General features: G+C 44.2%; 1 protein-coding gene across 2 annotated transcripts; it reads left to right on the top strand.

Annotated features, from left to right (window-relative positions):
• The first annotated feature begins 471 nt into the window (after positions 1-471).
• LOC111266862 (uncharacterized) lies at positions 472-5,125 on the top strand. 2 transcript variants are annotated; one of them, XM_022844687.2, is made up of 3 exons: positions 472-1,225; positions 1,392-1,659; positions 3,472-5,125. In XM_022844687.2, the coding sequence occupies exons 1-3, from the start codon at positions 663-665 to the stop codon at positions 3,724-3,726; spliced, it is 1,086 nt and encodes a 361-aa protein (XP_022700422.1). In that variant the 5' UTR covers positions 472-662; the 3' UTR covers positions 3,727-5,125. The 2 variants fall into 2 exon arrangements, with proteins under 2 accessions (XP_022700422.1, XP_022700431.1); XM_022844696.2 differs by having other exon boundaries at positions 1,392-1,630; positions 3,472-3,726.
• The last annotated feature ends 6,988 nt before the right edge of the window (positions 5,126-12,113 follow it).

Raw genomic sequence — 12,113 nt, 5'->3', positions numbered from 1 at the left:
AACAGAATTTGCCGAAATCTAATTTCAAATCAAGACATTAATTGATTGATGCCGTTCGCCCTCTGAAGAAACGGAAAGTCGGCAAACGCTATTAGGTATTTAATGGAAACTGGTATGCAAATCATGTTTTTTTTTTATATTGCTACAACATTTAAGGTTCAGCTTGATGTTAATTCTATTTCGAGCTATACGTGTCCTAACTGCTTAGTGGCGATGTTCAAGTGCGGTCATGATTTTCGATCTACATTTTGTTCGATTAATACCTAAATGAATATCTTCAGTTCTACGTATGGTGCTGCCACTCAGCACTCATGCACAAAACGAAGTTTACCTACGATAAGTTTCGAACCACTACGTGTTCCTGACTCTAATAAACAAACGAATCAAACTAGTGAGGACCCAAACGCGGACCTCGGCTCAGTTATATCAAACAACAAGAATTTGGGATTAATTCGCAGCATCGCACTATGATGAAGTAAATGATTTTTGATTTTGCCACACTCGTCCGAGATAACTGTTCGCGCTTAACTTTTGTTATGCTTCAAGCTTCCTGATTGCAGCTTACGATCAAAAACGACACTGTGAGTCCCTCCTTCCTTACCCAGATCGTTTCGAGAGGTTGGTTAGTGACCTAGGCTGGTAATCTTATCGTTAGGAAAACGATGTCAGGGCCAGTATCATCAACACCAGCAGCACTAACAGCTCCACCCAAATCTCCAAAAGTAGCACCAGCGCCACCTGCGCCAGCTGCGCCCACATTACGTGACAGCAATAATAACAACAACAACAACAACAACAATAACAACAACGTCGTAATCGATGGTATCTTGTCAAAATTACTAGGAGCGAGACAAACCGCGGATGGATCCTGTGCCCGGGTACAGCTCACGAATCGTGAACTACTGGAAGTAACTAGACGAGCTCAGCAGGTCTTCAGCGAAGAGTCAATGCTGCTTCGGGTATCTCCGCCACTGCGAGTATTCGGGGACTTACACGGACAGTTTCGAGATTTTTTGCTACTGCTTGACCAAACTGGACTGCCGCCGGGTACGCGATTCCTGTTTCTTGGTGACTACGTCGATCGTGGGGAACAGTCCCTTGAAGTAGTAACTTTGTTATTTGCCCTTAAAGTACGTTTTCCTACCTCGGTGTTTTTATTAAGAGGAAATCATGAGGTGCAGCCGGTTAATAGAAGGTACGGATTCTTCCAAGAGGTTACTAGTCGGTAAGTAGAGTTCTGGCCACAATCTATTGTTGTAAAGCTTCGCACAGACAGCATCTTATTTTCGATCTATCGTTCTATAGAAGGAAGGCGATGGCGACGTAATCTCGTGCACGTTACCCTTCCAAGTGTCTTTCTACGTACCTGTGTCTATCTCTCTCTTGATCAGGTACAACTTGGAGATCTACGCGCGGTTTGGCTCTGCTTTCGCGTATATGCCGGTGGCCGCCGTCGTTGGTGAGAAAATTTTTTGTGTGCATGGCGGCATCTCGCCCCGTTTGCATAACCTAGATCAGATACGCGATATTCCACGACCTGCTAGAGTTCCCAAGCAGGGCCTGCTCACTGATCTTCTTTGGGCTGATCCACATCCTGCGGCCGAAAATTTCACCGACAACCTTGAACGAGGTATATCAGTTGTATTTGGACCTAAACAGGTGTGTAGATGTTGCCTTCCCTATTATTTTAGATGACTGAAAAATTTTTTATAATTCTTAAAAGCTTTTCTATGTTCGATGCGGCTTTGCCGGTGGCATCTCCCGAGAAATCTATTTCGGAAGCTGAATATCTGCAACATGTCAAATATTGCCCTTTTCAGATCTAATTTTTTCTCATTTATGCGTTTTGGGGTGATATTATTTATTCCTATCTTGAAAGTTTTTTTATTATACTATACAGTGAATAGCAGCGGCCTTATATGATCTTAGTATCGGTAAGAAAGTTCACCAACAGGCGGTTACTTGCAAACTATGTCGCCTCAAAACCTTCAAGCTATATATATGTATATATATGGGAGAAAGTGAGGCCATACAGGGGCACTCCGTTTGTTTCTAGCAAGAGCACGTTGATTTAGATTTAATACTAAAACATTCAGGAGTCACGCGAATTAGAAATTTCGTACAATTTACGTTACTGAATTTTCTTGTTTTATCGAACTTTAAAAAAAAGTGGGGTTATATGGAAAAATCCAAATTTCTCTTTAGCATTTACTCGAATTTTTAAACGGTCAAAGATCAAAATGACCATGCCGCTTTTCTATCACAGGTTTTTGCCTGTCCCAAAGCATTTTTCAAGAAGTAAAAACAGGTCATTACACTTACATGGTCACAATGGGGCTCTATGGGCCAAAGTGAGATGAAGTGTGGTAGGATGTGGCGTGGCTATGTGAGCCATTACAATTTAAACATACATTAAACCCGATTCCATCGATGCTGATTGTGCAGGGTAATAGAAAGAACTAAATGATCTCACAGTAAAACTGAAACTAATACGGACGTGTATAGGAGTGAAGTTCGGGCTGTAGCGTCGTCGTTTTGCATTCAATGTATTACATGGCGTTGTTCCCAACGAGCCACATTTATTGGAAAGCGCGTCGTTTGGACAAAACAAATACTATCAGAATATGCTCCGCACTCCAGATAATTATGATCATAAATCAATATGTGCTATGGATAATCGGAATCATGCATAACCACGGCAGGTTCCAAGCTGGCAAAGTTGGCTACCGAAAACGGTGCCCGTGTTCTTACTGTTCTCTATCCTTCACAAACAAAGTGCAACTCGTAGGTGTGCCAATACCTGGGCCATTCAAAGGTCGGCTTCACACTACGCAGCAGAATATTAGGATCTATGATAAATGAATCATGGTAAATCTTGACCTGCCTATCTAGGTGATAAATGATTATAAAGCACCGGCTTTTCAATTGATGATCACAGCTTTTGGTCGATAGGAAAGCATTTTCTCGTTAGTGTTATTGAATGACTGATTTCTTCATACGAAATTATCTGGCCTATATGACCCCACTATATAAAGTTTGAAATTATTTCAAATATGAGTAAATAGATTCGTTTCAGCCACAGCATCAAGTCTTTGACGAATATGCCAATAAACATTTTTCGCTTTCCCAAATTGCTTTAAGCATATTTTGGCCCATTTAGCCCAATCCTTTCTTATAAGAGACATGGATATAAGACTTCATATGAAAACTTTCTAGCCTGTGTGTTTAGCGCTCTTACTTATTAGGAAGTGAGAGCGCTAAATACAACACACACACACACACACACACACACACACACACACACACACACACACACACACACACACACACACACACACACACACACACACACACACACACACACACACACACACACACACACACACACACACACACCGCGAATCGTTCTAGCTTTTTTAAATAAATTAACTAAATTGTAACTACTTACAAACCTACACTTATCTTTATTAGGTGGAGGAGTTCCTGGAGCGTTTCGATTTAGACCTCATATGTCGCGGCCACCAGCTTTGTACAAGAGGCCACGAATTTTTTGCCGATCAACGACTACTCACTATCTTCTCGGCGCCTAATTACTGCGGACAATTCGACAACGCCGCCGGCGTACTCAGCATCAACAAGGATCTCGAATGTGAAATTAGCACGTTCCGGCCAACTGCTATACCTGCTGCCCAAAGTTCACAGGCACCGGCGACTGTAAAAGCGTAATCTCCGTGTCGTTATGAAACAGCTTTCCCTTCCTTTCGTCGCCGTTTCTAACCTCTGCTTACGAGGCTCTAGCTTATTTTGCACCTAATTGACCCTGGTATTCGGTTGAAATCGCAACTTATAACCGCTGGGCTAAATTGAACTATGCAATTGCGTTGAGGCTTGCAAGCGACATGTGTATATCCATATTCGTATATTAAAAACGGGTCGTGGGATATATCTTCGCCGTAATGCTGTCCTTATTACCAGTGCTTTGCAATAACAATAATCGTAACCATAATAATAAACGGAACAAAAATGAATCCATGAGAGCGTACGCCTGAGCCCCGATGCAGTTAGTAGAATATTCTCTCGAACCCCTCAAGCCCTTGATCCCCGCTTCTTTTCCTGGATGTCTGTTCCCGTGTGAATCTTCGGCTTCTTACGAAATTCGCTATCTGATCTCGCTTACTCCGTCAGCAGAGATAGACGGCACGCGGCTCTTAGTCTCTTGGGTCTTCCGGGTGACCGAGGTAAGTCGCTATCGCGGTAGTCGCCGTGTTTTTGAATCGTAAGCTGCAAAAGCAGGCCGAGCCGCGCAACCTGTTTTAACCTATGTTCTAGTGCCGTAACTAGCCATTTTATTCGAAGTGTTCGAGAGCCTTCCGTCAGGTTACAGCCGGATTACGCAGCAGCGTTGCCTGTCCGTCTGTCCATTTGTCGTCATCATAGAATAATGAACTAGCAGATGGAACCTCCTGCAGCTGGCTATGGCGTCCGGCGGGCTGATAGTAGACGGCCAGGCGGCGTTCATTACTGCCCGCTCTGCTTCGCCTGCTCCGATGCTACCGAGGGTCATAGATGAACCCGGATCTGACGGCGGAAAACAAAACGACGGATGGCGATTTGTCGCGTTCATCTATACGTCAACCGTATGCCAAAGACAAACGGATTCGCCTTCACTGCTGCGTGTAGGCTGTGTATGGCATCCTGTACCGGTAGAGCGATTGTTTCGCGATGCCACGCTGTTGTCAGCAGTGGTAAATGGCTTGCACTACATAATTATTGAGTGCTTAATGCGGTACTAGTCAAATGCGGAACTTCGATACTTAAGTGGGAGCTGGCTGAGGTGATAGGGAGAGCGAGACGATGATAATCGAAGTCAAAACTGGTGGATTGCAGGAATTGCCGCGTTAGTATATGAAACCAACATGCTCGAATACGATATGGTACATGCCAAGTGCTACGATACGATTGGTTATGTCCGATATGGAGAAATTCTTAACGACTAAAGTTCAGTATATATTAATGTATTATATAACATCGATGCGGTGCAATGACTGTACTTAGCAAACGGATGATAAAGTAGTATCTAACAGTATCGTTAGTAAATTGCAACGTTCCATGCCAACAGACTAAATTAGACTGTTTTATAAGTTATATAGATATTTTTGAGTAGATTTTGTTAGGCCAACGAAAGGGCAAGAAGGAAGAATCGATTGCTTTAAACACGGGAGCATTTTGGTTTACACAAAGAAATTCCTTGTATTTGCGACATTCGAGATTTCATTGTGCTGGGGTTTGACGACGCTTGGGCCCGCCCGCCTGCTAAATTTTATAATTGATCAAACCATAGCGCCTATGCAGCTCACAGATTAATTTTGTCCCGTCCTTTGAATGAAATATGCATTGCCTTTTAATTCGTATGCTTTAGCCCAGAACTCTGGAAGCAGCATCGACATTACTTACTCCATAGCGTTCGACAGTTAATGCATTTCGAAATACCTTGTATAGAAATAGATACATATGTATATACATGCTGCTCGCAGATAAGCTATATCCGGCACGGCGGACACAACCTCCACATTTGTACAACTGCTCACGTCGCATGGTCCCCATTACAGACCAAAGGGACATGCTTAGGTATTTCAACTCGTCGAGGCAATCCTTTTTCAGGTCCAGCAGGCTTCTGATTGGCAATCAAGACGTACTTTGCTAGCCATATATATTAATTTCTTTGCTGGCTTCTGTCGTTCGTGTGCTATGCTTCTCTATTTCCCGCGGTGACTGGCTGCCATACGTTGGAGCGCTAACAGAAACCCCATTGGTCGAATGTCTTTCGTAGTAGCCGATCGTAGCCACTGAGGCTGTGCGTTACCCAAAAGAGAAGGCTCGAAACAGACAATCTGCGTCACATAAGGTCCTGTAGGATCATGCGGGAGAGAAAAATCAGAGCGAGACGGAGAAGAAAAGAGAAAAAGTGGGAAGGAGACGAACAAGTTGACCGAATCTGGCAGGAGTCTTAGGAGGCAAGCTACTGGCACAAGCAGGAACGGCAGCGGAAGTGTCCTATGTCGCTGTCCTTAAGGTAGAGAAGCTTTTGCTCGTTTTGTGATATCCCATAAGGAGAACAAGCTGGAGAAAGCAGACCTCGCCGCGGGTTGCTACATCGGTTAGGTGAGTGGTCCGCAAGCTAGGCAGCCAGCCAGTCAAAGAAGCGGTCGGAGCAACTAATCTTCATGTTGCTTGTTCGTATGGTCGGGGCAAGCAGCATTTCAGTTCTTAGTCCAACACTATCGTCGGTCCATCAGTCCATATGTCCCTTCTTTTTCAGCTTCCCTCTTTCCCACAAGCTTTCTCCACGGTTGCTTGAATATCGTGTTCTTTTCGCCCACGTTCATTTTTGCTTGTGCGTCTACTGTCGCTACTGCCAAACAATCGAGCAGCAGGCACAACTCCGACTAACCCATAATCTCGCAGTGTGTTGGTTTACTGCCTTTTCATGTTTCGTGTCCTGGTCGGCCAACCCGCAGGCCTAACTAGATTAGCGTCCACACTGAGATTTTCCTTCTCAACTCAGTGTCCCTCAGTTTCCAACACCTACCAGCGCCACTATGTGCCTCAGCCTATGTATCTCAAGCACACAAAGGCGTTGCCTAGAATATCTTGCTCCTACCTTCTTTCTACCCCCAGTTGCCTCTTCCTTTGCTCTCCTCCAAGCTGACGTCCCTTCAAACCCACTGATTTGTGCCCTAACCGCTCGTCGCTGCAATTACGTCTCAATATGGTGTCCGTGGCTAACTATCTTGTGGAACAGGAGCAACATACCGACCAGCGGACGCAGAATTAAACGCGCACGATGCTGGCCGGCTTCACAGGACTGTGTGTCGGCTGTCATTGCTGTGCATCCCCGTCCGGTTCGGCTCTTTACGTCCTTAGCCTAACTTAGTTAAAGAATGGTAGTCGTACGAAGCGTAATCAGAGTCAACGGAGAACGTTACTCAAGCAGCGATAGCAACTAGGGTCGCCAAATACGGATGTTTGGTTGCTCCTTTTCCAGTGATTGAAACAACCCGCCTCACACAACTCGTGGTTCAGAGCACGTTGTTTCACCGCTCACTAGTCGCTATTCTGTTGCCTAACGTACGCCGCTATTCGCTGGACGGCGATAAGTCGTTGAGTATTATGGGGCAAGACGGCGGTACACAAGGGATTGCAGTGCGCTTCACTTTGTCTTACCTGGCCAGCAACGCGTTTCGGCGGTCGAAAATGAGAAGCGTCCGTCGCGTCTTCAACTGCTATTTCACCCCGGGTCCTCTGCCATCCGTACGCCTTCTGTAGTCCCAATTCACCCTCTAACTTCATTCAATCGGAAACACCGTCCCACGTTATATGTGCAGGGTAGGCCTTTACTCTCCTATGCATGTACTCAAGTAGTCTCATGGCGTACAGTTGGAACATCTACAGCTGCTTTTGGATTCATACTAACAAGTCTCTATAAGGCAAACAGATAGTAAATGTTAATATTGTTAAGTCCATGTATGCTAAAATAAATAGTAAACGAGAACCTTTTTTTGCGCTCTGCATTTGCTTTTTTTTTAAATAGCAATTCTTGCCTCCAGTCATTAATAATGCGTTTCTCTTGCGCCCCCAATACCTTTCACGTCGTTTTTAGCCATAATGGGGATTTTTGAATATGTTAAAGGAGTTCTAGCCAGAACGAGAAGAAAAAGAGACAAAGTAAGGGGAGGTCAAAAAATGGAAACTTATGTGGTGACAACACCTTTCATGGCCTGCGTAGATCCTTCCGAATGCCTTTCTTATCGAACCTACTAGGACACAGATACCAGCGAAATTCATCGACGGCTACACTTGAGTTAGGAAGAGTGGGATGTAAGAACTTGCTATCTCTTATTTCCTCATAAGTCTTTTCCCTAGCTGCCCACGTATCTTTTTTTGTCTTTCTTTGGGAACTCCTTGTTTTCCTATTTCCAGATAACTCCAAAAAGCCACGATAGCGCGAGTACTTCCTCGGCTTCAGGTAAATCTAGCTTCACTAGCAGTCAAGTAGGGACGAAAAATTTGCGTGTGTGTTATCAAAAAATCGTGCTATTCCCCCTCGTATCTCTTTTTCTTTAGAAGAGAAGAGCGACGGGATGTAGGGAAGCTTCGAACCGGTTTTGAATGCTTGAAATGGCGGATGGCTGGAAGACTTTGTCAATTTATTTCCATTGGGCCAAATTGCGGTGACGTCTTTATCTTAGCCGCCTCGTTCACATTTTAGCTCTCTGCCCCGACCGTTACGGCCGCTTGAGATGCTTGGTCGACCGCCGAGTCGACGAAGGCCAGAAGCTGTAGCCTTAGCTCTAGAGAACTCAATCCTTGGAGGGTTTCCGTTTTTGAACACCGAAGCCTCAGCCAATAGGCGGTGAAGTATGTGGTTCGAGAATGGATGGACCTGGCCACAAAAACAGAGTTAACGCAGGAAGCACCGACCAGAGTGCGCCACGACAGCTGACAACCAAGGCCCCTGAAGGGGCAACCATGGTACGCTCTTATGCGCTATGGTTAGCTGTTTGAAACTGTCTGGGCAGTTGCTGAGTGAATTTCAAGCTTTCGTTTGCGTCTGTTCAGAACTTGAACTGTCGAATATGGAAGGTACCGAAGGCTTGTTTGTATATTGCAGATTATATTGTATCGTGTTCTTTTGGTATCCACTCTTGAATTCACATGTGTATATATATAACTAAGTTCATATATACATATCAAAAAAAAAAATATATATATATATATACATATATATATAATTTTAGAAAAATGCATCTATTCATTTTCGGAGTGGGACCCGCTCCCAAAACGCAAGTCATATCGAACTGGTTCAATGTTATCCGTAGTCATGAACTATTGGGCATAGGTATCGAACTTGAGTAGATTTATTTTTCTGTGTCATTTTGCTTATTTCCCCTTTCTACACTTGGCCTATTCGTATTTTTCTCAAAGCACTACCAGGTTCAGTTTCCCATGGTAGTTTATCGCTTAGGAAAACCTTTCATGGAGGGGAGCTCTATTAATACAACGGCTGAAAAAATAGACAAGTTAAATAAAAATTGCCTAAATTGCGAAACTGCAAAAAATTGCAAAATAGGATAAAAGGCTTCCGGCCACCCTCCGTCTGGTGCAGCTTCCATGCCCAGAACTGAACAAAACACTGGGCCAACGAAAAGCTGCTATCCAACGAAACTCGTTGGTATGCGTGCAGTAGCTTCAGCCCGAGAAAACACTGATCGTTCTTCTATTTGTAAGGCGCGGTGTGATCCAGGACAGCTGCAAAGTAACACCAGATTTTTTTCGCAATGACTAGTTCAGGGTTTCGAACAGGCGGAGTGTGAGGCCAGACAAAGCAGAGCGTGAAAGTATGGCACGTGGGTAGAGTTCTTCACTGAGGAGCGAAAGCATGAGAAAGAGACGACGTCGACGGGTCGATATGTCACCGCTAGTCAGATCGGCGGAACCCCGTTAGTGACCACTACAAAGACAACTTAAGGCTTAAAGGCTTCGAATGGTGATTCGCCATTCCCGCTCATCGTTTCTTCTGACGGCAGGGACGTAATGTTTTCTTCCTTCCTGTGTTGCCTTGGGCCTGTTAAAAGGGTTCTAGAGGTTCTGGAGAGTGGATGCCCAGAAAGCTAACATAGAATAAGCTTTTATTAAAATTACAAATATTGATTTATAGATGTCTCTCTACCCTCCTACAGTGCTGACGGACGCCCAGTGTACGGTTTTTCCGCAGGCAACGAGATTGTCGGCTTTGGTGTCTGGCCGAAGCCAACCTCGAGTAACGATTTTTTCCGATTGAGACATTGTTTTCTTTGTCGGCACCTTTGGCTAGTCGATAGAGACGTGCGAAAATCAAAGGGCGAAGTGTAAACGAAAGAATTAACAAGTGGCGTGGATGATCACAGGCGGAAATGCACTCGTCTGTATCTGAATAAGAATATTTAGGCGTATAGATGGAAGTGAGCGGTTGAATATGTGCATGAGAGTCCTATACAGGTTTTTAGCAGTCGTTTAGAGCTGGGGACGCAATAACGGGGGTGCATACCAATGCCAGCAGCGCGAAGCCGTAGTGAACGGGATATTTACAACTCATTACCAATCGTCGTTTATCAGATGATTGCTTTTTGACGGGAACACATTGCTGTTTACGTTGCATCAAATAGTTTTCGGATATGTTTTCGGTTTTTATTGGCCCTTATGTGCGGTATTAAAATAGTCGAGTGTAGTGGCTAAGAGCTCATCGTGCGATCATGGATGTTTTTTTTTTTGCTACAATGTATTTCATTTTAATTGCGCCAGAATAGTGGGTTAACCTATAGGCGTTTATACGCAGCAGGTCTTCCACTTTAAATTAATAATGTCCTGATAGCCGGTTTGAATGCATGCGGCATAATGTCTGTAGCTGATAAATTTGATTCTGACCACAAAATAGGCAAACGTAGGCTGTACGTATAGTTCATGCATTGTGCAATCATTAAGTTGATGTTGAAAGGAAAGTATATAATAGGCTTTCTTGGCTTGAAACAATAATATATTCGTTAAAATTAACAACATTTTCGATACGTAACTAAATGTAGCAAAAACGTGCTTTAGGGCGCTACCACATGTACTTACCACATCACTTATTGGCCAATACAGGACAAAGGAACACACTGTTAATTTATCTATCAAGTCTAGTTAAATCTGTCCACTCGAGACGTATCCGAATTAATTCCCCACAGTATTAAAGATGGTGGTTTGTCGACATTGTAACGGAAGGGTTGTAGCCTTGATAAAGAGCAGTGGCGCCTTATGCATATTCTAAGTCAAACTTTTGCCAAAGATGTGAAAGGTCGTCTCGGATGATCGTTTTCAAACGTTTACACCTTATCAAACGTAAAATGTTGACCTAGGAAGGCCGGCGATTAGCGAAGCCTAATACTCGATATTGAAACTATTATTTGAAACAATCCTTTTCCGGTCATGCGTATAGTAGCCATGCGAATCTTTACCGATGGGTATTTTTTCTAGCCCCACAAGCGTTCTTCTTACGCCAAAAAAGTCTACCTATTTTCATACAAATACCTGTCCAAATGGCAGCGATAATCGCTGTCTATTTGCGTCACAGCTTAGCAGGACGCTCGCTCGCCGAATCTTTTCAAATGTCTCCGATTTCCACTATGTAGTTTGAGCTAGCAGGTCGGTTTTAGTTGGCTATTGCGAAATCGAGCGAGAGGAAAGGGCAGACAAAGCTCGTAGGCTCTCTTGCTGATAATTGGCCTGAACAGCAGGACAGTGATCCCTCGATAAGAACAAATGATGTCTTACTTAGTCAGTCGATTTTCTGGTCGGGTCGCCATTGAACCATCAGTGGTGGCTTTCCGGAAACGCTTCGAGCACACACTAGTCGGCCAGCGGCAGATCGAGCAAGTCAGAGTTTTGGTTATTGGGGTAGCCAGCTACGGCTTTCTCGTACGAGGTGTGCTTTCTTCCTTTCTTACAGGAGAATAAAGACTCATGCCGAATGCCATCTCTAGGTAAACCTTTGTGTTTCTTACTTTTGCACTTTCAGCAGCGTGCCCTCTGCCGCCGGTTGCTTATCCAGACGAAGGCAGCGGGAACGGTTAGGGATAACCAGCCCAGCTATAGAAAAGGAAGAGAGCAAAATAAACAGAAGGAACATGGACCACTAAGTGATGAAAGCGAGTCGGAAAGGGGTTAAAGCAGGACAAAGAGGGGAAGGTAAAGAAACAGCTATCCGCGCCGAAGTCAACAAGATATCGGAGTCCGTACGTGGATTGACTGACCAGTTAGCTATATCTTCTATTCTAGAAGCAAAAGAGAGCCAAAGCATTAGAAATAAATGAAGCTTGAGCTCTTAAACCCGGGCCGTCTGTAAGCGTTAGGTATCTGTAATTATGTACAAATTGCCGATAATAGAACATTGCGTGCTGAATACAGCCTATTTGCTGCGGTCTGAAGTGGACAGTTACTAGCTGTTTTAATACAGAGTGCCTGAGCGCTCCGGTATGAAAGTCTATCGAACTTGGCGGATGGCAACATTGTCAGACGTTCCGACTACTTATTTTCTG

Source organism: Varroa jacobsoni, unplaced genomic scaffold (assembly GCF_002532875.2).
Source record: "Varroa jacobsoni isolate VJ856 unplaced genomic scaffold, vjacob_1.0 scaffold_120, whole genome shotgun sequence".
NCBI lineage: Eukaryota > Metazoa > Arthropoda > Arachnida > Mesostigmata > Varroidae > Varroa > Varroa jacobsoni.
This window is presented reverse-complemented; position numbering and strand designations above follow the sequence as displayed.